At 47.2% G+C, this 25,502-nt stretch overlaps 2 protein-coding genes across 2 annotated transcripts in view; one reads left to right on the top strand and one right to left on the bottom strand.

The window, feature by feature from the left end:
* The first annotated feature begins 5,802 nt into the window (after positions 1-5,802).
* Aqp7 (aquaporin 7) lies at positions 5,803-7,742 on the top strand. Its single transcript, XM_036178537.1, has 5 exons — positions 5,803-5,917; positions 6,366-6,503; positions 6,697-6,815; positions 6,989-7,206; positions 7,505-7,742. The coding sequence occupies exons 1-5, from the start codon at positions 5,818-5,820 to the stop codon at positions 7,740-7,742; spliced, it is 813 nt and encodes a 270-aa protein (XP_036034430.1). The 5' UTR covers positions 5,803-5,817.
* Positions 7,743-18,464: 10,722 nt separating this feature from the next.
* Nfx1 (nuclear transcription factor, X-box binding 1) overlaps positions 18,465-25,502 on the bottom strand; it is a 68,366-nt gene continuing 61,328 nt past the window's right edge. The window contains exons 23-24 of the mRNA XM_036178098.1: positions 25,057-25,161; positions 18,465-19,210 (exon numbers count right to left, since the gene is read on the bottom strand). Coding sequence (XP_036033991.1) covers positions 19,138-19,210; positions 25,057-25,161 — 178 coding nt within the window. The 3' untranslated portion in view covers positions 18,465-19,137. The remainder of the gene's footprint in view (positions 19,211-25,056; positions 25,162-25,502) is intronic.

Below are 25,502 nucleotides of genomic sequence, written 5' to 3'. Positions count from 1 at the left end.
GGGTTTGGGAGCTGGGTCTGAGTTCTGGTTCAGCCGTATCATGTTCCATATGATGCGCATTTTAACCATTCACAGTTAGATTCTGTGTTGGCAAATGTGAACACTAGCATTGAGCTGGAAGACATTTATAGGAAGAGAGCCAAGTGCCAACACCCAGTATACATCAAACACACACACACACACACACACACACACACACACACACACACACACATATAGTTGGTTCCTTGTTATTTATTTATTATTATTATTTTGCTTTTTTAAGATTTTATTTTTAACTTTACATACGTGTGTGGGTATTGTATGCTAGTGCAGGTGTCTGTGGAGACCAGAAGAGAGGGCTGGATCTCCTGTGAGCTGCCATGTGGGTGCTGCCAACTGAACCTGGGTCCTCTGGAAGAACAGCCAGTGTTCTTAACCTCTGAGCTCTCTCTCCAGCCTGTTTTGTTTTTTTTTTTTAATTAAAAATGTTTTTAAAAAATTGCGTGTGTGCATGAGTACATGTGTGCGTGTGTGCATGAGTGTGTGCGTGCGTGTGTGTGTGCGTGTGTGTGTGCGTGTGTGTGTGTATGTGTGTGTGTGTGTGTGTGTGTGTGTGTGTGTGTGTGTGTGTGTGTGCACACGCGCTCTACCAGGTTCCTTGTCATTTTGACGGGCACTCTTGATACTCTCTCGTCTGCATCCCCCACCTGCATCCCTGCCTCCTTTGGCTCCTGAGCTGTGGGGAGGACAGCCTGATCTTGTTCCTCTTTAACCCAGGGCAAAGTAATTCATTGATGACAACATTCCAGTCCTATGAAGGCTGTTAGACCTTGGAACGTGGGAGGCTGGCTGGCACCTAGCAGGGACTGCCCATGGCTTGACACACAGCCTACATCTGCTTTTTTTTTTTTTTTTTTCCTTTCTTTGTCGGTACCAGGAATCAAACCTGGAACCTGTGCATTTGACAAGTGCTCTGTCACTGGATCCTGGTTACAACCTTGGCTCTTCCTTCTGAAGTTTTGTAATTGATTTTTTTCTTTCGCGTGTATATGTCTTTATATTTTGTGTGGGCACAAGCATGCCGTAGTGAGAACTGGAAGGCCAGAGGGCAGCTCGTGGGAGTGGGCTCTCTCCTTCTATGTGGGTCCTGGGGATCGAACTCTGGTTGCCAGGCTTGGCAAATTCTTTCACCTGCTGGGTTATCTTACCAGCTTCCTTTCCTTTAAAAATTGTATTTATTAGCTGAGTGGTGGTGGCACACGCCTTTAATCCCAGCACTCAGGAGGTAGAGGCAGGTGAGTTCGAGGCCAGCCTGGGCTACAGAGTGAGATCCAGTACAGGCTCCAAAGCTCTGAAAACCCTCTCCCCCACTCAAATTATTTATTTAAAACAAGACATTTCTGTGCAGCTTCAATTGACTTCAACTTAGAACTCCTCTGCCCCTGCCTCCTGAGTGCTGGGATTAAGGGTTTTGTAGCATCATGCCTGGCCTGAGGTAGGTACTACTATCACCCCTGTTTTACAGATGGGAAAATGAAGATGTTCTGTGAGACTAACTCACCTGCCAAAGTCGAAATCAAATCCAGGCCAGGCTGATGTCTGTCCTGATCCCTCATCTCTTGGCCCTCCTACTCAGCTTAGCGATGGCAAAGCTGGCCAGGGTCACAGCATGCTCACTCTCCTCCAGCTGGGGTGGGGGTGGGGGCGCTTGCTTTCAGTCTCTGGGGCGTTCCAGAACACCTTCTGGGCTTCAGGCCCCATCTGCATAGTGGGAGCAGAAGCATTTGTTCCACTGATTTTCTGTGAGGTTTGAGAAAGACCACTTATAAAAAGACCTTTTTGAGGCTAAACTTCTCTGCAGGACAGTGTGCTGTTGTTATTTTTAGTTCCTTGTCTTGGGCCAAGAAGTGGGGGCTTTTTTGGTGATAGGAAGCTCAGTGAATCACCAGGGTAAAGGTTGCGCCAAAAAAGGCCAGTGTGACCTTGGGTTCTATTTACTGCGGCTGGGATGAGGTGGTTGTTCTGAGAGCAGGCTGCCTGGCTGCTGCTGGTACTTTGACGGGCTGGACTACATTCTCAGACCCGGGAGAGGCAGGGCTGGAGAAGTCAGAGCCCTGGAAACCTGGCAGTACATGGGAGGTACAGGGCAAGGATTGCAGGCTTCCATGCCACAGACTGATGGGAGGGTGCAAAGGGCTTTGGTCCTATCTGTATAAGGGAGTAGTCATGGAGAGTGGAATGCAGGCCACTGTTCCCAGATCGTCTCATTTCTAAGAGCAGCTGAAACTTCCAAAATCAACTATGCTGGGTGGATCAGGGCCATGCACTGGCAGTTGGGAAGCCTGGCAGCAAGACCTCATCATGGGAAGCTGGTTCACTCATTCATCATCTTTAGCAATTTTTTTTAAAGATCTATATTTATTTATGTATTTATGTATTTATTTATTTAATGTACACTGGTGTTTTGCCCATATATATTCTGTGTGAGGGTGTCTGGTCCCCTGGAATTGGAATTACAGACAATTGTGAGCTGCCCTGAGGGCCCTGGGAACTGAACCCAGGTCCTTCTGGAAGAACAGTGGGTCAGGCAGATCTCTGTGAGTTTGAGGCCAGCCTGGGCTACAAAGCGAGTTCTGGGAAAGGCGCAAAACTACACAGAGAAACCCTGTCTCAAAAAAAAAAAAAAATTTATTTATTTATTATGTATACAATATTTTGCCTGCATGTGTCTGTGCAGGCCAGAAGAGGGCACCAGATCTCATTACAGATGGTTGTGAGCCACCATGTGGTTGCTGGGAATTGAAACTCAGGACCTCTAGAAGAGCAGTCAGTGCTCTTAACCACTGAGCCATCTCTCCAGCTCCAACGAATGTTTTTGAAGCCAAGTGTGGCGGCATATGAATGTAATCCCAGAACTCCAGGAGCCAAGGCAGGAGGGTTGCCATGAGAAGGTCTGTCTCAGGAGCAAACAACATAGTCAATGGCGTTGAATGAGGAGAACTAAGTAGGACTTCCTGTCTAAAGCCCCTCCATGCTCATCCAGGCCTTGCCGCTTCCTGTATCTCCCAGCCTGTCGCCTGGCGTGGCCTTCTTCCACACCCATCAGCTCCTGTTTTCTCATGCTGTGTTCCCCCCACCCGACCCCGACTGCAAGTCAGGCCATCTCTGGGCACCCTGCCCCTGTCCTGGGCTCCTGCAGGACCCAGGGAACCCTGCTCAACTGCCTCTCTCTGCTTTTGGGGCTGCCTCACTTCCCCCCTAAGGTTTGTTTGTTGGTTGTTTTTAAAATTATTTTTAAGTGTGTGTGTGTGTGTGTGTGTGTGTGTTCGCGCACTGGTGTGTATGTTCATGTGAATTCAGGTGCCTCCAGAGGCCAGAGGCATTAGATTCCCTGAAGATGGCGTTCTCTCTCTCTCTCTCTCTGCCTATGTACATACCAAAGTCTCTCTACCCAAAACAACACAAGACCCAAACATGGCACCAGTCTATACCAGCTCTTTCCCGTTCCTCCTTATCTTTTGGGGTCGCAGCTCCATGGCACAGCACTTTCCTTGCATGAATGGGGGCCTGATTTTCACCCTTAGTGCTTCATACAACAGGAAGAATCCAACAACACTCCCTCAGAATTATCTTTGCTGGACCCAGAGGTGTGTGCCTGAGACAGAAGGAGAGTTGAGCTTAGGAGCTTGAAGCTATTCTGAGCAATATAGTGAGTCCTTGTGTCCAAAAACACAAAAGGAAACAAAAACTTAGACTTTTCCTCACCACCATTTACCTCTTAATCTCTGGACCCAGCCACTGCCTCCAGGGCCTGACAACACAGGACTCAATATCTTACAAATGACTTTTGGAGTGTCACACCCGAAGGACTGCTCTTTAAACCTTTACACTTGTGACTCAGGCTGCCAAGACAGAGCTGACTCTGCCCTCCTCAGGATGCCATCTCTCCCTGGTGTCCATGGCATTTCTTCCATTTCAATAGATGCTGCAGCTGACCTTTCTAACACCCACCCTGGGCCCTGCACTGGCTCAGCTCTGTGCCCTCTCCTGGTATCATTATCCACTGATGCCAGTGCTTCCAGATCTCATACCCACAATTTCTTAGGTTTTTTTCTCTCATAAACAAAGTTGTACAAGGGAAACACAATGAGTCAGATACGCAGTTTTTTCCTAGTAGTCACATTAAAAAGGTAAAAGAAACAGGTGAAATTATTTTGAATTATTATGGTATTTAACACATATATTCCAAACTTCATGTCATAAGTAGTCAGTGGAAAACTATTCAAGTGATCTTTGTTTCTGATTCTAAGTATGTGAAATCTGGTACATGTTTTATACCTAACAGCAGGTCTCGTTTGTAGTAGCCACACTCAAGCACATAACAACCACATGTGGTCAATGACTGCCATGTTAGAGGACACATATGTACGAACACATGGACATCTCAAAGGAAGTGTCGTCTGAGTATGTCTTTATTTTTAAAAGTTTATTATGAGCTGGGCAGTGGTGGCAGATGCCTTTGATCCCAGCACTAGGAGGCAGAGGATCTCTGAGTTCCAGGCTAGCCTGGTCTACAGAGCGAGTTCCAGAACAGCCAGTGCTACCCAGAGAGATCTTGTTTCAAAAAAAACAAAAACAAAGTTTATTATGCTTTATTTATTTTTGTGTGTGTACAAGTCCATATGTATGCGGTCATATGTGTGCTACACCACACCAGTGGAAGTCAGAGGACAACTTTTTGAAGTTGGTGTTCTCCTAGTGTATAGATTCTGGAGTCAAACTTGGGTTATTTGGCTTTGGTGGTGAACACGGTGCTGAGCTGTTCTCGCTGGTCTCCAAATGCTTTATGATGTAGGATCAGGTATTACAGGCCGAGGGGTTAGTTTTTGTTTATGGTTTGTTTGTTTGTTTGTTTGTTTTTTCTTGACGGTGTTTCTCTGTGTAGCCCTGGCTGTCCTGGATCTCAATCAGTAGACCAGGCTGGTAGAGGCCTTCAGAGATCTACCTGCCTCTGCCTCCAGAGTGCTGGGATTAAAGGTGTGCTCCACCACCGCCTGAGGGGTCAGTATTTCTAAGAGCGCACAAAGACATTCATGGCAGCAGGGATTTGCATAGACAGCTTCTTAGATTCATGCTTGGCTCCTCAAGTCACCGTGGACGTGACCTTGAATCCTTCAGCTTCTTTAAACTTCAGGTAGCCCATCTGTCTGGTGGGGAGAACAACAAGAGTTCTTTCAGATGGACTGTTAGAACCTTGCGCACCTGTAGTGTGAGATGCCTTGAGGGGGCCAGTTCACATCAGCTGTCCTCCTTGAAGGCCTGCTCCCACTCCAAACTTGAGAGTAGTTATAGATCTAGCCTCTGAGTGTAGCATCCTATATCTGGATCTTTTTTATCCCCATTACTCAGCTCTCATTGACTTTGAGATGCTTCACTAGGGGCCAAGGAGGAAAGTTTATAAGAAAAGACTAGAGAGAGAAGGCAAGGTATTTTTTGGGGGGTGAGGGGGAAGGGGGGAAGCGGTTTGAGACAGGGTTTCTCTGAATAGTTTTGAAGTCTTTCCTGGATCTCACTCTGTAGCCCAGGCTGGCCTCGAACTCTCAGATCTCTGCCTGTCTCTGCCTCCCGAGTGCTGGGATTAAAGGCGTGCGCCACCACCGCCAGAAGGCGTGGTCTTTATAAGCGATGTTGGGGAGGCCCGGGGAGGAGGGCATAGGGATGGGGTGGTGAGGAGCAGACACTGAGTTTTGAGCCTTCCTCTGATAGGGATGTTGGGCAGGCAGCTCCCTCAGAAGCCCTCCCTCACAGGTATATGGACTTGGTTCCGTGGCTCATATGGTTCTGGGACAGCAAAAGCATGGGAGCTTTCTTGGTGTCAACTTGGGTTTTGGCTTCGGAGTCACCATGGGAGTGTATGTGGCAGGCAGCATCTCTGGTAAGTGAGCCCGTATCTGGTCTTAGAGGCCAGGCAAAGACTTCCTGGCAGGCTGTGTCTATGCCTTTCAGCAAGCCTCATCTCCGGCACCAAAGCCCCTTCTGCTACACCTTTAGGTGACCCGTAGGGAGGGGAGCCCCTGTGAAGCCCTTGCCTCTGCCCCTGTCTTTCCCAGACTCCTCACGGACCCTTCGACTCTCCATTTGTACTAGCTGGCTTATCTTAGGCAAAGGATTTACTCCTTTCCTCACTTGCCTTCTGTAAAATGGTGACGGGGGTCCCCGCTATATGTGGCCTTTGATAAGAGTTCAGTGATAGAGTTCTTGTCACAGGAAACACACCCCATAAACAGTAGCCTTCCCTATTGATTGTTGCTATTGCTGTCGATTTTCTTTTTTTTGCTCCTTTCTCTTTTAACCCCCACCGCACCCACGTCTCCTCATGATAGGGGCCCACATGAACGCAGCAGTGACCTTCACCAACTGTGCAGTAGGCCGAATGCCCTGGAGGAAGTTCCCTGTCTATGTGCTGGGCCAGTTCCTGGGCTCCTTCTTAGCTGCGGCCACCATCTTCTTATTATTCTATGGTGAGTGTTCTTCCTGGGTGGTTTGCCTCCAGCCTCTTTCTGAAATATGGCTAGATTCCATCTTGGTATCTTGGTCTGGAAGAATGAGAAAAAACCAAAAAACCCAGCCTTGTAAAGCCGTTGAGGTATTTCCAGCCGCTCACTCCTCAGGCTCCTGTCTGGAACCCCGATAGCTCAATCCTTGTCTCCACAGGTGCCATTGACAAGTTTGCAAGCGGAGAACTGTTGGTGATAGGTCCCAAGTCCACCGCCGGCATCTTTGCCACCTATCTTCCTGATCACATGACCTTGTGGCGGGGCTTCCTGGATGAGGTCAGTGATAAGGGTGACTCACCTCAAGTTCCTGGTGATAGATAAAGAGGATGGAAGAATCCTCCTTGGGATTGTACCAAGACATGTCTCTGCCACTGCAGATTTGGGGTCCTGCCTGAGCACCTGTGACTAGGCCATGCCCTCACTGGGTTGCCATGACATTTACTCTCCAGGTATTCTTGACCGGAATGCTCCAGCTGTGCCTCTTCGCCATCACTGACAAGGATAACAATTCAACACTTCAAGGGGCTGAAGCCGTGGTGATAGGCATCCTTGTTTGCGTTATTGGGGTGTCCCTAGGCATGAACTCGGGATATGCAATCAACCCATCTCGTGACCTGCCTCCCCGTTTCTTCACTTTCCTGGCTGGCTGGGGCAAACAAGTGTTCAGGTATTGCTCCTGCAAGACCCCGTTCCTCTCAGCTTCCCGGGTGTCCCTGCATGCAGAGGATGTGAGCTGTTAGGGCGGCACAGGAGAATCTTAGGAAGGCTCCAGGTTGTCTGGGATCAGGAGGGGCCCAAAGATCCTCAGATGTGGATCCTGCTGTTGGACTGTCCCTGATTCAAGCTGAGAGTCCCTTAGGGTAGATGGGATGGCTTCTTTACTCACCCTATGGTGGTCTGAACTAGATACAAGTGACATCCTGAGCCTCAGTGTCCTGAGCAGGCCTCCTTCTCTTTGCCTGCAGTGCCGGGGACAACTGGTGGTGGGTGCCAGTGGTGGCACCCATCCTGGGTGCCTACATAGGTGGCATTGTGTACCTGGGTGTAATTCACCCCAGCATACCACGGAATCCTCAGAGACTGGAGAACTCTGCACCAGGAAACCAGAACGTAACTGTATCACCCAAGGTTCCCCTCACCTCCATCTCTTCCACCCAACCTGCCCCACCCCTAGGTGGCTCTGTGCCTCTAGAGCACTTCTGAGTAAAGCTAGCTGAGACCTCAACTCTGCTGCAATAAAGCACACCTCACTGGCAGTGGTCCTGAAGCTGCACTCTCTCCTGGGCTCTTCTGGGAACCTGTTATGCAGAGCAGGCTGGCCTTGAACTTGTGGCAATCTTCCCATCTCTGTCTTAGTTTTGGGGATATAGGCATTTACCACCCTGCCTGGCATATTCCAGGGTTGTTCTTCTGGGTTCTTTTCTTAGGACTGGGGCATAAGGGCCAAAAGACACCAACTCTTTCCAGCTCCAGGAGTGGTGTGCCTGGGAGAATGTCTACTTGGAGCCTCACAGTGATATACAGACACCAGACAGACTGGTGGACCTTCATGCATTGGTGTATGTGTTGGGAGATGGGGGCCAGATTTGGAGACTCTCTGAGGGTATCCTGGGATGGTACTCCAGGGTCTCCTGCTCCTTTCTTCCTCCAGTTCTGAGCTAGAGTAGGCAAGGCCAAGAGTTTACACCAGGATTTCTCAACCTGTTTTCATGAGTGCCTTCCTCAGTGGCCTTTTAGAGTCACTACCTGCCCCCCTCTCCCCACCCCCGCCACCGCCTTGAAACGGTATTATATAACTAAGTCTGGCCATGAACTCTTTTTTATTTGTTTGTTGTTTGTTTTTCCAAGACAGTGTTTCTCTGTGTAGCTTTGCGCCTTTCCTGGAACTCACTCTGTAGCCCAGGCTGGCCTCGAACTCACAGAGATCTGCCTGCCTCTGCCTCCCAAGTGCTGGGATTAAAGGCATGTACCACCACCACCCAGCTGCCATGAACTTTTGATCCTCTGGCCTCCTGAGTCTGGGATTACAGGTGTGCACCACCGAACCCAGTTTATATGTGATGCTGGGTATCAAACTCAGGGCCTTGTGTAGCTAGGTAGTATCTATCAACTAACAAATCCCCAGCTCTCTGGATCCAATTTTTTTCTTAATTAAAGATTTTAATAACATGTACACTGTGTGTTTACGTCTTTCATCTGTGATATATGTGTGTGTGTGTATTTCTTCTTCCCCTCCCACTGCCTCCTCCTCCTCCTCCTCCTCCTCCTTCTCCTCCTCTTCCTCCTCCTCCTTGGACAGGCTCTCACTGTTACTCTGGCTAACCTGGAACTTCCTTTGTAGATCAGGCTAACCTGACACAGAGATCCTCCTGCCTCTGCTTCCTGGGCGCTGGGATTAAAGACTCCCACCACCATGCCTGGCTGAATTTTTTTTTTTTTTTTTGAGACAGGGTTTATCTGTGTTGCTTTGTGCCTTTTCCTGGATCTCACTCTATAGACCAGGCTGGCCTCGAACTTACAGAGATCCACCTGCCTCTGCCTCCTGAGTGCTGGGATTACAGGCGTGCACCACCACCGCCCAGCGGAAACGGAGTTTTAAAATTTCAGCCAGGGAGCCAGGCAGTGGTGGTGCATGCCTTTAATCCCAGCACTCGGAGGCAGAGGCAGGTGGATCTCTGTGAGTTCGAGGCCAGCCTGGGCTACAGAGCGAGTTCCAGAACAGCTCCAAAGTTACACAGAGAAACGCTGTCTTGAAAAACCAAATAAATAAATAAATCCATTTCCAGAATCAGTTTTGATTTCCTTAGGATTGCTTGGTGTGTAGTGGAAGCTTTTATGGGGTTGGCCTTTAATTTCCTCCTTCCTGCCACTGGGAGGAACTGATTCCAGAGTTGGGAAGGAGGAAACAAGGAGACACATCCTTCAAATGGGCTAAGAGACGTTAAAAATCCTCATGAGTCAGAGGGGAGCAGGCTCAGAAGACTACCTGCTGGTTGCATGAGGCAGGGGTCAACAGACATCATCATCATTCTGTCCTGTCATCAATTTCCATGAATACTGAGTGAGCCCTGACTCTGTGCAGGCCCTGGGAATGCATGATGGATGAGGCTGGGCCTTTGTATCTGAGGACTATGTGTGTGAGTGTGTGGTGTGGTGTGGTGTGGTGTGTGTGTGTGTGTGTGTGTGTGTGTGTGTGTGTGCATGCGCGCCATGGGTTAGATCCCCAGCACACTACAGAGATGAGTGTGGTGGTGTACACCTGTACTCTCAGCACTCAGGAGGGTCAAGCAGAGAGGATGGCCATGAGATTGAGGTCATGGGTTATACAGTGAGTTCCCAGACCAATCTGGGCTAGAGTGAGATTCCATCTCAAAACAAACAACAGAACATAAAGCCATACAGTACAGTTGAAAATAGGCAATACATTCTCTGGACTTACACATGTTTATAACACTATTTTAAAAGGAGAGATGAGGGCTGGAGAGAAGGCTCAGAGGTTACAAGCATTGGCCGCTCTTCCAGAGGTCCTGAGTTCAATTCCCAGCACCCACAGGGTGGCTCTCAACCATCTCTAATGAGAACTGGTGCCCTCTTCTGGTGTCTAAGCACACATGCAGGCAGAACACTGTATACATAATCTTTGAAAAAAAAAAGGAGAGATAATTTCTCTAAGGGCATGTTCAGAGCACAACTTTCATGTAAGATTTTAATGATTCTCTAATTCTAGGATTAAATTTATGAATTTGTTATATGATTTCGCCTGATAATATATTGTGATATATTATATGAAATTTTAAAACTCCATTTCCAAACTGGGCAGTGGTGGTACATGCCTTTAATCCCAGCACTTGGGAGGCAGAGGCAGGTGGATCTCTGTGAGTTTGAGGCCAGCCTGGTCTCCAAAGTGAGTTCCAGGAAAGGTGCAAAGCTACACAGAGCTACCCTGTCTCAAAAAACTTAAAAATACACACACACACACACACACACACACACACACACACACAGAGTGATATAAACTCCCCTGTGTATACGCCATGTATTTAAAAACAAAAAAAGAGCCTGAACTGAGCACAGTAATTCACACTTGTCATACTGAAGGTTCAAGGCCAGCCTGGGCAACTTAGTGAGACCCTGTATCAGAACAAAAGTAAAATATAATAAAGTTGGGGCAGTGGGAAGGCTCAGTGGGGAGCAGAGCTTGCTGCCAAGCCTGACTACTTGGGTTTGATTCCTTGGTCCCACATGATGGATAAAAGGAAATGATTCCCAAAAGTCGTTCTCTGACCTCCACATGAATGCTGTGACAGTTGTGAGCACACTTGTACACACACAAACTAAGAGATCAGGATGTGGTTCAATTGTAGAGTGCTAACATGAGACCCTGGTTCAATCGCTGGTACCACAAAAGAAGAAAGCAGAAACTCTACAGAGGAAATAATCACAGCATAGGAGTGGAGGAGGTTGACAGGCATGGAGAATGCTGGGTTCACACAGGCCCAGGAAGGGAAGAGAAGAGCTTGAGTATGCCTGCTGTCCCATGCTAGGAGGATGAAAGCCAAGTGATCCAGAGCTGGAGGTGACCGGGAAAGGGTTGGCAGCTGCACGGCTCCAGCCTCTTGACCCTGGGCAAGCTCCTCCTCCCCAGGGGTCTTGTGAGCATGAACACTCCATGCAGGTGCTTTTACCTGTTCAACCATCACACCTGCCCTGAAATGAGCTTTTGGTTTGCTGTTTTGAGACTTGGTCTCTTTATGGAGCTCAGGCTGGCCTCTACCTGATAACCCTCTTGCTGAGATTCCAGGCCTGTGGAACCATGGCTGGCTCCTGTAACACCTTTCAGTTTCTGCTCAGTGTCAGGCGCACAAGATGGTCGACCCCAAGCACAGATCAGGCCTATCCGTTCTCTTAGTAGATGCTGGTTGAAAGTCTATACTGTGGCAGACACCATCTAGCTTCAAGGATCTAGACACAAGGAAGATCTTGTTCCTTGGCGTTGATATTCATGCGCAGTCCATGGTGTGTGAGCGATAATGCCAAGGAGAAGGAAGTGGGAAATGTGAAGAGGAGGTGGGGGGCTGGGGGAGCCTTCGTGCTGGGGTACAAAGGTGATGAGGGATGGGAAGGAGATGAGATCAGAGAAGCTAGGCCTGGGAGACTAAGGCCAGGCCCGGGGAACAGTTGAGGGTAAGTGTTGGAGCAGAGCTGAGGAAGTCTCCAGAGGAGAGACAGGTCTCAGTGCAGGAAGGAAGGAAACAGCCAGGATGGGTGGGGTGGGCGTCACAGCACTTGCAGGCCTCAGTCTTGTGGCTTTGTTCATAACACATTCCTCTGCCGTTCTTCCTGCCCCAGCACACACTGGCTGTGTGCCCCGCCCCTCTTCGGGCCTTGTTTTCCCATCTGTACAGCGAGACTTGAATCTGTTGGTGTGGGGTGGCCTCCCAGATGACTTTCCCAGCACCTTGAAGAGACATGTTATGACCCCTCTCCAGTTGAGTCTGCTGTTGAGAAGAGCAATGGGGATGAGGAGGAACACCTAGTCCAGTGCTGGGCTCCTCTAGGTCTCTGGTTTGGTTCTCAGCCCGCTGGGCAGAGTCCCTCACTCCTTGTAGGGCCTGCCTTTCCACTCACTCTAGGTCTTGCTAGGGCCGCTGGCTGCACTCAGCTCTGAGTGGCCTTATTGATCTTCTTCAGATAGAGTCTTGCAGAAGCGGTAGGAAACGTCACCCCAGCTCAGGCCTCATGCTGGTGGTGTTAGGATTCTGTCCCCGCACCAGCTGCATGACTGCACATTCGAAGTTCAGGAGCTAAGCAAGGGGTCTTGCGTCTTACGTCATCAGTTTGTGCTGGTGATTATGTGCATGTGGCATGGTGTAGCTCCATAAGCCCACCTGTGGGGAAACTTTACCCTTAAAAAGGGGGACACAGACCTCCCTCCTCTGTTCTCTCCTCCTTCCACCATCTCTGTCTCTCTCTCTGCTCTCCACATGTGTTTCTCTCTCAGGCCTGGTTCTTCTGCCCTCCCTCCTCCTAATAAAGCTCGGATACTGGGTTTTGTCATGGCCCGTGGCCTTTCCGTGCGGGAACCAGCACCGCTTATCGCTTTTAACAGCTGTCCTTTATGTGAGGAGGCTGTGGTACCCTGTCGGTGTACCTTCATTTAGCCATCTGCACTGACCTTATTACAGGGAGCAGGAGGTCTTAGATCCAGCCACTTATATACATAAGGATCATATTGTACACTTGAAAGGCCAGTGAAGCCTCCAGCCTGGATCCAAGGACCTGCTCTGCTGTCACTAGCTGTATGAACTGAGGTAAGAGGGAAACAACCCCACCTCACATTGCTGCTGCCGGGAAGACAGGGCTTCAGCCTGGCGCACAGGTCTTATGCTGGCTGCATTTACTCTGCAATCTCTCATCCAATCCTCTAACAGTCAAGGAAACTGAGACCAATGTGTCTTGGCACCTAAGGGTATGAGCTTGGCTCTCTTTGGGTTTTGAATGTCCAATTTTTCTGTAACAAGAATATTAATAACATAAGGAACAATTAAATGACAATCACACACACACACACACACACACACACACACACACACACACACCCCTTGTGCATTCACACACAAAATAAGCCAGCTAGGCATAGTTGCATAGGGCCTGTAGTCCCAGCTATTCAAGAGACTGAAGCAGGGGATTGCTTAAGCCCAGGAGTTTGAAGGCAGCAGGGTAACCTGGAGACTCACTGTTTGAAAACAAAACAAACTCCCTCGTTATGTTGAAAAGCCCACGTTCAAGTGTCCTGAAATTGCGGCAGACTATCGAGACTCTGCACTTCCCTTTGCTTCTCAGAGATTGAGGAGCTTTAACTTTGCCATAAGCATTTCCCTGTGGTCGAGCATGGCTGGGTAGAATCTGCACCAGGCTGGAGTCCTGCTCATCAGAGACATGGGGGTGGGGAGGGGCTTCAGCTAAAGGGAGCCAAGGCTCAGAGGGGTATGAGGCAGAGGAGGAGGCAAGGCAGAGAGGGAGTGGCTGAAGGCACCATTGCCCTGTCCTGTCGCCTGAATGATGCAGGGCTTGTCTTTGTACCTCTTCTTTTTGTCCACTTTCTGGACACGATCTCACCATCCTTTAAATACCATTATGTATCATAGCTCCCAAAATTAGCTCCCGAGCCCCATCCTGTCTCCAGACTTCAGACTCTCATGTACTGCCACCTACTGGACATTTCCAAAGCCTGTTCCTCCCACACTCTCCTGTGCAAATGGCAAATTCAGTCTCTCAGCTGCTCTGGCCAAAAACGTTGAAATCATCCCTGACTCTCTTTTCTCTCACATCCCACATGCTGCCAACGAATCCTTTAGGTGTTATCTGCAAACTGTACCCAGAACCCAGCCACGTCTCGCCACCCCGCCACAGTCACTGCCTCTCTTGAGTGGAGACACACTCTTCGCTTGAAAATGCTCGGCCTTGCAATCTACTTTGTTTTGTTCTTCGAGACAGGGTTTCCCTGTGTAGCTTTGCACCTTTTCCTGGAACTCACTTGGTAGCCCAGGCTGGCCTCGAACTCACAGAGATCCGCCTGGCTCTGCCTCCCGAGTGCTGGGATTAAAGGTGTGCGCCACCACCGCCCGGCTAATCTATTTTTTTAAAAAAAGATTTATTTATTCTGCATACAGAAGAGGGCCCCAGATCTCACTACAGATGGTTGTGAGCCACCATGTGGGTGCTGGGAATTGAACTCACGGCCTCTGTAAGAACAGTCAGTGCTCTTAACCTCTGAGCCATCTCTCCAGCCCAACACAACCTATTCTTAATACAGGGTGGGATTCCTTACTTATTACTTTAAAGTACTTTTTGTATGTGGGTGCTATGCACACCTGTGGAAGCCAGGGGCACAGGACACCTCTAGAGATGGAGGTTCTGAGTTGCCTGATTTGGGTGCTGGAACTAAATTTGGTCTCTGGAAGAGCCATTGCTCTCGGCCTGGATCCTTTGTAAAAACTGAGGTAGATCTTACACATTATCTTGCCCAAAGTTTTCCATTGACCAACAAGGCCTGATGCTGTCAGATTCCCTCTGTTGACCTCGGGATACCTGCTCTTCCCTGTTACCAGCTTCACAGCTCATGGCATGGTGCCACTGCAGAGCCTTTGCAGGGCTGGCTGTTCCTGCTGCCTGGAATAGTTTTCCTTTGGGTATCTGCATGGTTTGTTTTCTCCCTGTGTCTATAGTCTGTATTAACTAGTGAGAAACATTTAAAAAGAAGTGAAAATGTTATATATATATATATCCTTTAATTCCAGCACTCTGGAGGCAGAGGCAGGCTCATCTCTGAGTTTGAGGCAAGCCTGGTCTACAGAATGACAGGACAGCTAGGGTTACTGAGAAACTCTGTCTTGAAAAACCAAAAAATAAAGTGGGGGGGTGGGCAAGCCAGGTGGTGGCGGTGCACTTGGGAGGAGGCAGAGACTATTCCAGGCCAGCCTGGTTTACAGACTGAATTCCGGGACAGCCAGAGCTACACATAGAAACCCTGTCTTAAACTATATATATAAAAGGGAGGGGGCTTGTAACTTTGTAACTGTTACTAAAAACTTTGAACTACAGTGCTTTCTGGGTGCTGGCTAAGTCCGCACCTTCTCTGGTTCTATACTGCACTCTAGTGGCCAATGTAGAAAAAGTCCTGTCTTCTGAGAGGCTCAGCTTGTTCCGTTTGGGGAGATTTGGTGTATCTCGCTGTCCACTTGACTGGACCTGTTGGGCCACCCTGCGCCTCCCCCCGCCCCGCCCCGGGGACTCTTGAGAAGCCGCCTCTGTTCTGCGATGAGGACACAGGAGACCTACTGAGAATCTCAGATTCCCTGTTGTTTATGGGTGATCTTCAGAAAGTGACCTAACATACTTCTGGGGCTTCGAGGAGTAAAGGATGAATGTGCTGGTCTCGTGCTTGATCAGGTGCTTAACTGTTAGCCACTGTTAGGAAAGGCTCCCTGGAAAGTGTGGATAGATGGACTTTGGACTCCTCCACTCCTGTGTTGGGCACAGAGGAGAGGAAAGTGGGGTCACCGAAAGCTCCTGCCCTTGCCAGCGCCACCTGACCACTGCTCCATTCCTCCCCTCCCCCACGCTACCTGCTGGGTGTCCAGGTCTGGGCTGGAGGCTTAGCTGTTGTGATGCCCTGTGCATGTGGAGGCGCTCCACCTGCCTGAACTACCCTCATGATAGCTTGAACCAGCACACAGGCAAGAATCATTGTCCCACTGGGAGGAGACAGAGTCTGCTCAGCATATGGGCAGGGACCATCACTCCACCTGATGGCTGCAGAACCTGCTGCCTGCCCATTGTAAGCAAAGTGCCTGAGTCAGAGCAAGCCGAGGCAGTAACGTTACCTCAATCTCCAGTCAGGCTCTCTGCACCCACATCTTAGCCAGGTTAAGAGCATCCTGGACCTCTGGGAAGGACTTCCAAGTGAGTTCTACAGGTGGAAACTGGGGGGTGGGGTGGGGTGGTCACAGCTCATTTTCTTGAGGATTTAGCCTCCTCCTGGCCTGTATACCAACCCTGATACGGCACACACTATGGTCCCAAGGAGTCTGTTTCTTCCAGGCTTGGCCTTTATTAGTTGAGGGGCAAGAGTGGCCTCCACAATTTCTTCAGGGGAACCTTGGGTTCTAAAATGCCATGGGAAATGGTACAGGAGACGTATGCTGAGGTCATGTGATGCCTGAGAAGCAGAACTTTCTTTCCCTGTGGGTCACTGAGAAGGTAGGCCTGCGAAGGCTGAGGTACCAGTGTGGTCTGCCAGTCTCTCCTTTTAGAAATAAGTACATGTCCCACTCTCTTAGGAAGCGAGGTCCCCAGCCTTTTAGGCAGGAATCCTGAAGTCCAGAAGCACAGGAAGTTATTCCTCAAACCTAAATCTACAGGGCAGCCTCTCCTCTAAGCCTTTCTCCTCTCCTCTGGCCTTTGAAACATGGCTGGACAGGATCCAGAGCTGTCTCTCACAGTGCTGGAATCAGGAAGGCTTTTCATCTAGCCATGAGATAAGACCCCAGTCTCATGGGTTGGGGATTTAGCTCAGTGGTAGAGTGCTTGCCTAGTAAGCACAAGGCCCTGGGTTCGATCCTCAGCTAAAAAAAAAAAAAGAGTTCAGTTTCACCGGGTGTTGGTGGCGCACGCCTTTAATCCCAGCACTCAGGAGACAGAGGCAGGCAGATCTCTGTGAGTTCGAGGCCAGTCTGGGCTACCAAATGAGTTCCAGGAAAGGCGCAAAGCTACACAGAGAAACCCTGTCTCGAAAAACAAAGCAAAGCAAAACCAACATCAACAACAAAAATTCTGATTTCTTTCCCTTTTAATTTGAAAATGGCTTGGGAAGTCAGAACATTTTCTAATATGTAAAAATCATGATTTGGGCCCAGGCAGTGGTGGCATATGCCTTTAATCCCAGCACTCAGGAGGCAGAGGCAGGCAGATCTTGAGTTCAAGGTAGATCTCTCAAGTTAAAAAAAAAAAAAAAAAAAAAGGAAGTGTAAAGTTTAATGTGAAGCCCCACGCTTTCTGTTCCAAATGTCAATTCTAACTGTGTATAAGTTCATTAAGTTCTACAGACTTTGGATCTGGATCATTTTGGTGCTGTATTTTTATTTGCAAGTTCCTTTAAACAATAAACTTTATAATTAAAAAAATATTTACTCTGGTCTCTATGGAAAACACCTGTGGACTTCTGATACATACAGATCATAAGTGCGGCCTTGCTACCCTGGTTTGGGGTTTAGCCTGGTTTGTCCATGGCTTCCATGACTCACACAGATCCCTGTCAGCCTCAAGCCTCACCACCAGCTTTTCTCTGCCCACTCCGGACAATTAATCCTCCCTCCAGCTCTAGCACACCTGCTTTTCCAGTCCCAGCATGAGGCTGGCACCAGGCTTTCATTCACCCGGAGAGGTCCAACCGGCATCACATTCTTTACTTGGTTAGTGTTGTAGACAAAAGATGCTTCTGTACTTCGCAGACGCCAACTATCATGTTCATGGACTCTGCATCTGATGTACCAGGGTTCGAGGATCTGCCTTTAATCCTCACAGCCCAAGTCAGACAGGAAGAACCCCCATCCATGCATTGGCAGGCCTAGATCTGAGGCACACACCCAGCCAGATCACCTATCCCCTGGACTACAGCTGCACTTCCTGTTGGGTGTGAGGCCACAGACCCTGAACTAAACAGGCCCAAAGAGAGGCTCTGCTGGTTTCCACCACTTCTCCCCAGCCGCCCGTTCATGCTGCTATACCTAATGCCTTCCTACAGAGATTAGGGTTAGGATCAAAGGGCAGCCTGGTTTTTCCTATAATTAAGTGCCTCTCAGCTGGGATTGGTGGTAGAGGCCTGTAATCCTAGCACTCGGAAGGCTGAGCAACGAAGATGGAGAGTTTAAAGCCTGAATGAGATCCTGCCTCAAAAAATAAAATAAAATAAAGTAAAAATTCAGTGCCTTGTTGTATGATTCCAAGCTTCTGGGGCTTAAAGCTTATTTTAAATTGAAAAGAAGCCAGGTGGCGGTGGTGCACATCTTTAACCCTAGCACTGGAGAGGCAGAGGCAGGTGGATCTCTGTGAGTTCAAGGCCAGCCTGGGCTACAGAGTGAGTTCCAGGACAGCCAGGGCCACACAGAGAAACCCTGTCTTGGAAATGAAAAACAAAAACGAAGAAACACACACAAAGAGTCCAGCTTGTGATGAGGAGGGCCAGTAAAGATGGCCACACACCTGTCTTAAAGGAAACTGAAGAAGGCTAGTGTGGGCTGCGGGGCATAAGCTCTGGGCTGTTGACACATTCCTTTGACTAGTCAAACTGCAGTTCAGAGCTCAGATGTAGGGAGAGTTGGTGTGGCTGCTGAAGGCCTAGGAAAAAGCAACACAGGACAGCTGTCTGCGTGAAAGTCTTTATCAACCAGAGTGGACTCAGGGCTACAGTGGACAGTTCACAGACCCACAACGTAACATTGCTCCAAGCTCTTAGCATTATGGGGCACAGTTAAACTGTCCCTGGGTAGGCTCGTGATGTGGTGGGAGAATGCCAGGGACTTGAGAAAATGTAATTCTATAACCTGACCAATCTAGAGTTTTCGGTCCAAGTCTTAGATAAGATGGTCTAAGACCTGTATGATTCCAGACATGGTTTACCAATGGTCAGTCCTTCATGTGTCTTTCCACATGAAAACTGTCAAGTCCACCTGGTGAGCAACTGGACAACCAAGACTATGGCTAACTGCCACAAAGCTAGTTTGGGATAAAAATTCTGGCTTATCCAAATAAAATACAATACTCCCTAACCCTCTTAGTAATCACAGTGATGAGGTGAGGAGCCTCTTCAATCACACAACTAAAAATCCAGTGGCTACACAGCCAGGGAGCTGGCCACAGTGAGATACTTGGGACAGGAGTAGACAAGGGGGTTCTGACACTCATGCTTTGGATGTATCAGCACAAGACAGTGTGTGTCTGGGGTTCTGCCGTGCAGCAGGAATGAGCATGATTTATCTTCTGGCAAATGAGTCTCCGCTACACAGAATCATTCTTTTATCTAAATGCATCTATCTTCTCAGTCTTGGACATCGAAGTAGTCAATCACTGGCTCCTTAGCTATCTTCTGTAAATTACTGTTCCCAGGGTTCCTGCAAAGCAAGTAAAGAACAGTCAGTCTTGTCTTCTCTAGGGGAAATAAACCTAGGTCTTCAGGAAGTAAGCATGTGTGAAGATCTGGGAAGACAGCAGGAACCCATGTTCCAGTATATGCTGAAATCAGATAACAGCCTAGAGGTGGTTAGCACATTAGTATTTTTTCTATTCTAAAAAATTACCATAAGAAAGTTTTACATAAAAAACAATCAAGCAAAGGGGGTAGAGAAAGATCATAGCACCAACAGGCTAATGGCTCCCCATGGTTGTGCCTAAGTGGAAATGAATACAACTGTGGCTTCATGTTTTCCAAACCACCACCTACCTGTGATCCTAGCACTTGGAGGTGGAGGCAGGATGATCAGGAATTCAAAGTTATCCTTGGCTGTACAGTGAGTTTGAGACCAAACAGGGCTATATACACGACCCTGTTTCAAAAAACCAAACTCAGCCAAAACCCAAACATCAAAACCACGACTTGTTTGGATGTACAGACTCTGCTGAGCCAAACCTCGGCTGCCTGGCTTAGAGTAAAGAGAAGGCACTCTTGCTGAGACTGTGCCTGTCTGGCCCACAGGAGCACCAATGGTTACAATTCTGAAGATGGCCTTGTAAACTAGCCCAGTTTACAGAGGTTCTGTGCAAGCATGATAGTGGAGACACTTCCAGGACTGCCATGTGGATGGCTGGAGAGGAAGAGGGACCTGTGGGTTTCAGAGTAACTTTCAGCCATCTCCCTTGGCTCCAGGGGAGACAAGGAGGGGAAGGAAAGAAGGTGGTCCTTCTTTGTGATTCTTCAATATGTTGAGGATTTAACTGTTCTTGTACCAGCTCTCCTGAAGCCTGCAGTTTCTCTGTTGTTAAAGGCCATTGCTGAAACCATACAGGCTTGTCTGTTAACCATTTTAAAGGTTGGTGTCTTTGAAGGATAAGCAGTTGTTGTGCCCTGTTCTTGTACAATCTGGATGGCTGATGACTGCTCTTTATAATAATACCTTCTAATATTTCTCCCAGAAACATGTGTTAGGTTATGGTTTGTTTCTCAGGTCGTAGGAATGCTAATCTGGGTATTCCATTATTGTAATAGATCACGGCCCCATAAATCCATAGCTATGTTAGCCACATGTGGCTTTAATTTTCCTCTCTGTCCTTCTGGGCCTATACATTTGAGCCATCTTTCACTCTGCTTCACTTGAGATGACGTTCCAATTCCTAACAGCTGAATGTTTACCTCCCAAAGAGGCCAAGTTGGATGCCAAAATTCTGGTGCATTTTTTTTGTCACATCTGTAACTGTGTCTACCAAACCTTCCAAGAGGACATCATTTGTTCGTATTTTTAATTTTGGTCTTTGTTCTGCTACAGCTGTTCTATCACCCTGAGCAGCCTGATTTATTCCAATAGGCATTTGGTTATTTAATTGCTCTGAGAAGAGGTTTCTTCTATGATGGCAGGAAAAGTCTGAACTGAATTTGCCATGGGGGCCTGTGTGAGGCCCCTCTGGGAGTTTCCCAATGGTAAAGGCAGAGGATTACCTTGTCTGTCCCTTGTTGATCTATATTTGTTGGTCCAATGTTTATCCTTACCACACCTTCTGCATAATCCAGAAGGGAGGGGCATTCTGTTGCCATTGTTCCTTGAATAAACATTGTTTCTAGGAACGCCCTGTTTACATTCCCTTTTCTTTTCTTTTTTTCTTTCTTTTTTAAAAATTTATTTATTATGTATACAGTGTTCTGTTTATATGTATGTCTGCACACCAGAAGAGGGCACCAGATCTCATTATAGATGGTTGTGAGCCACCATGTGGTTGCTGGGAATTGAACTCAGGACCTCTAGAAGAGCAGTCAGTGCTCTTAACCTGAGCCATCTCTCCAGCCCCTACATTCCCTTTTCAAATGACCTTGTTTACTGCAACTAAAACACCTGACATTATTATTTTTTCTCAAAGCTTTTGATATCACCTCTCCTATCCACATATCATCATGGTTATGAGACTCAGTATTAATTGTGTCCCTGATCCAATCCTCCAAGAGTGCTGATCTGGCATTTAATGGCCTGATTATTCTTTCGCATGCTGCGTTCGCATTCTCAAAAGCCAAAGATTCAATTATTATCTGTCTAGCTACTGAATTTGGTATCATTCTATTTACTGCTGCAGACAGCCTTTGTAAGCAATCCATGAAGGAATCTTCCATAAATAACTTCCATAAATGATTCAATTTTCTTCCCTGCTTCCTCAATTCTGTCCCATGCATTCATGGCTGCCATGTAGCATAGAAGGTTTGGTTAGCATATAAAAATTGTCTTTGTATATCAGCGAAGGTATATACCTTCTCCAAGAAGCTGATCCTAGGAAATTTCCACACCTAGTACTACATTGTTGTTCTATTGTTTTAGCTTCCTCTTTCAACCAAGTTCCCCATTGTAATTATGCTCTGGCCTCTAGGACAGCTGTAATTAATTCTTTCCAGTCCTGAGGGATAATTCTATTACAATATTTCATTCCTCTGAGTACCCTTTGGGTTACATCCTGCTGGTAGTGGAGTCTGATTGTAAAAAGAACAAGTAGGACATTTTCTTAGGATCCCATAAGCCCCCCCCCCCCCCAATCAGTAGGAAGTGGCCTAGAAAACTACACCCACATTCCCAAAAAAGGGATTATGGACATTTGTCTTTGTGTAGAGATTGGTTACAAATTGTCATTGGTCATAGTCAATTCAATATCTTTAAAAAAAAAAGGGGGGATAGGATATAGATATGATAGGATGAAAGGGTAGATTATTCAATATTCTTTTAAAGAGCAACAACTTGCGAAAATGTTTCACATTGCCATAGATTTTAGTTTATTACAAATTTAGGTTAATTTTATGATACTGTATGTATATTTCTATTCTTGTTTAAGTTATTACGTTTGTATGGCTCACTTGAAATTTTAATGTATAATTAAGAAATAAGATTAATAATTAGTCTTCTATGATAGTCAAACTTACAGTCATGTTAAGTTTTCTAGGTATACATAGATATAATTCAATTAGGTAGGTAATCTTCAAACACTTCAAAGACCCACAGAATATGGCATTTAAAATGTTTTAAGAACTTAGACTTTCTGGACAGTGAGACACATCTGCTCCTGGCAGCACCGATTTACTTCAGAGAGAAAGATGGGCATCAAAGACACTCCATATGGAGTTTATCTTCTTCTTGGCAAAAATAGCCACTTGGGCAAGAAACTGTTCTTGCCTGGACTACTTGACAAAATGTCATATAAACTGGACATGCAGGACCCATAGGAAGGTGACCATAAAACTTTGTAAGGCAAGATACTCCTCCAGGTTTCTGCTTCACAGAAGAAACTGCCAGACATTCTACAGTACACAGAGAAAAAAATTGTTGTGGATGATTGATTGATAAATAAAGCTGATTGGCCAGTAGCCAGGCAGGAAGTACAGGTGGGACAAGGAGAGAGGAGAATTCTGGGAAGTAGAAGTCTGAGGCAGAGAGATGCTGCCAGCTGCTATGATGAGAAGCAGATGTTAAGATGCCAGTAAGCCACGAGCTACATAGCAACTTAAATGGGTTGATTTAAGATATAAGAACAGTTAGCAAGAAGCCTGCCATGGCCATACAGTTTATAAGTAATATAAGTCTCTGTGTATTTACTTGGTTGGGTCTGAGTGGCTGCAGGACTGGTGGGTGAGACAGATTTGTCCTGACTGTGGGCCAAGCAGAACCAGAAACACTCTAGCTACAAAAAAATGACTGAGAGACTAGGCCTATGGCTGAAGTTGGAAGCCCAATGTTACAGAGGAACTTTGGATGACTGTTCAGGTAGGCAGCTGTCTCTGTCATTTTAGATTTTTAGAAGTTGCTTACAATGCTCTTCCTGTTTACTTAGATAATATTATATCCTTCTTGGGTCTTTGATATAGTTGAAGACTGGATAGTTATAATTTTCCTTGGTTATGATAAAAGATAAATTAGGCCAGGTGGTGGTGGCATACGCCTTTGATCCCAGCACTCGGGAGGCAGAGCCAGGTGGGTCCCTATGAGTTCGAGGCCAGCCTGGTCTACAGAGTGAGATCCAGGACAGGCACCAAAACTACACAGAGAAACCCCGAATCGAAAAACAAAACAACAAAAAAAGATAAATTAGATATGAAACTTTAGACTTACAAATAGACTAGATATTATAATTGTAATTCTTGCCTGATAACTGTTTTGTTATATGGAATTTTACTATGTTGAAGTTAAAACCTTCCTTTTAAATGGAAAGAAAAGGGGAAATGATGGGGATGTCATTTCATATGCTGTGAATATGTGTTGCTCTGATTGGTTGATAAATAACATGCTGATTGGCCAGTAGCCAGGCAGGAAATATAGGTGGGATAAGCAGACAAGAATTCTGGGAAGAGGGAGGGCAGAGTCAGGAGTCGCCAGCCAGATACAGAGGAAGCAAGATGACAAGGCAAAACTGAGAAAAGGTACCAAGCCATGTGGCTAAACATAGATAGGAATTATGGGTTAATTTAAGTGTAACAGCTAGTCATAAATAAGCCTGAGCTAATGGCCGAGCAGTTTGTAATTAACATAAACCTCTGTGTGTTTACTTGGGGGATGTGAGTGGGAGAGATTTGTCCCGACTACTGGTGGGCCAGGATTTACAAAAATTTCCAGTTACACCTCTGCTCAGCTGAAAACAAACAAACAAACAAACAAACAAACAAAACACCTGACAGATTCCTGCTTTTTTCTTTATATCAAAATAACATTTTTATCATAAAAAACATTGAAATCCTAGAGAAGTAGGTGGAGCAAAATATGAAAGTCAAGGCTGGAGGGATGGCTCAGAGTACTATTGGCTGCTCCTGCAAAGGACTCAGGTTCAATTCCCAGCACCCACATGGCAGCTCATAGCCATCTGTACTCTAGTTGGAGGAGATCCAACACCCTCTTCAGAACTCTGTGGGCTCCAGACATGCCTGTGGTACACATATATACATGCAGGCAAATGCATACATTCAATAGAAGTAATATTCAGTCTTTCATATAATTTTTTTCCCCAAGAAACAGTTTCTCTGTGTAGACCTGGCTGTTGTAGACCAGGCTGGCTTTCGAACTCAAGAGATCCACCTGCCTCTGCTGGGTGCCAAGTGCTGGGATTACAGGCATGTGTCATCATTGCCCAGCCTTTCATATGATTTTATTTTCTCCCTTTAACTATAATAAAACAATACTTATAGTAAATGTATCATAGTAAAATGATAATGTCTTAACTGGTCCATCACCCTTACAGTCAAGGCAAATGCTGTTTCTTGAATTGGTCCCACCATGGACCATCTATTATCCATCCCAAGTCACCCTTTGCCTGGCTTTATCTTCACTATGTTGTGTGGCCGCTGTACTGCATCTCATCCCACACTGTAACTAACTTTGTGCAGTGTCCATGGTTTCGCTGTTTTTTCACACAGAATGCATTCACACAGAATGTCACCACCTTTGGGCTCCTGAGTCTCCTGTCAGCACTACCACTCCCAAATGCTGCGCTCCTTCCCCCCTCTCAGAACCACCTTTCCCCTGGGCATTGTCTAAACTTGCTGTTGAAACCCCCAAAACTTAAGTGCCTTATCTATTAAGCCATCTTGCTGACCCAAGTGACTATTCTCTTAAGCCTTTGCTGGCTTGAACAAATGTGTCTGATGCGCTAATCAAAGCCTATCTGGACATTCACACCCTAAAGACAGGGCAAAGGAGGCCAGTGATGGCAGATGTAGCCCCACTGGCTACACCTCCTAGCTCCTCTGCTCACACAGTTCTACTGAGAGCAGCTGAAGAATCCTTACTTGTCTGTCTGGTGTCGGTGATGAGGAATTGGTGGTGGAGGCCGCGTCTGGGTTTCCCTTTCAAGCACACTGGTCAGCGTGGTGGGAGGGCAAATGGATTTCCCCCTGAAAGGAGTAAAGCAGAGTCCTGAAAAGTGAGGCTGATGAGCAGACAGCCGAGTCAGAGCCCAGCCTTTGACCGGGCAGCACCGCTGCTGCGCACACCCAGACACCACCTGTCTCAAGTGTGGTCAACTTGCATTCAATCTGTCGCCTCTGTCCATCCGGCAGGTCCCAGCCAGGCCTGCTGCCCACTTCCTCCCATGCCACGCTTCTGTTTTGTTCACTGTGAAGTTCTGTCTCACACTACCACCTCCATTTCCTCTGATGACAACATCGAGACAGAGTCCAGCGTGCTTTCTGTCCCTGTCATGCCAAGACTAGAGCAGGAGGTCAGAGGGAGGGAC

Source organism: Onychomys torridus, chromosome 2 (assembly GCF_903995425.1).
Source record: "Onychomys torridus chromosome 2, mOncTor1.1, whole genome shotgun sequence".
In the NCBI taxonomy this organism is placed as follows: Eukaryota; Metazoa; Chordata; class Mammalia; order Rodentia; family Cricetidae; genus Onychomys; species Onychomys torridus.
Note: the sequence above shows the minus strand (reverse complement) of the source record. Positions and strands in the feature narration are given on the sequence as shown.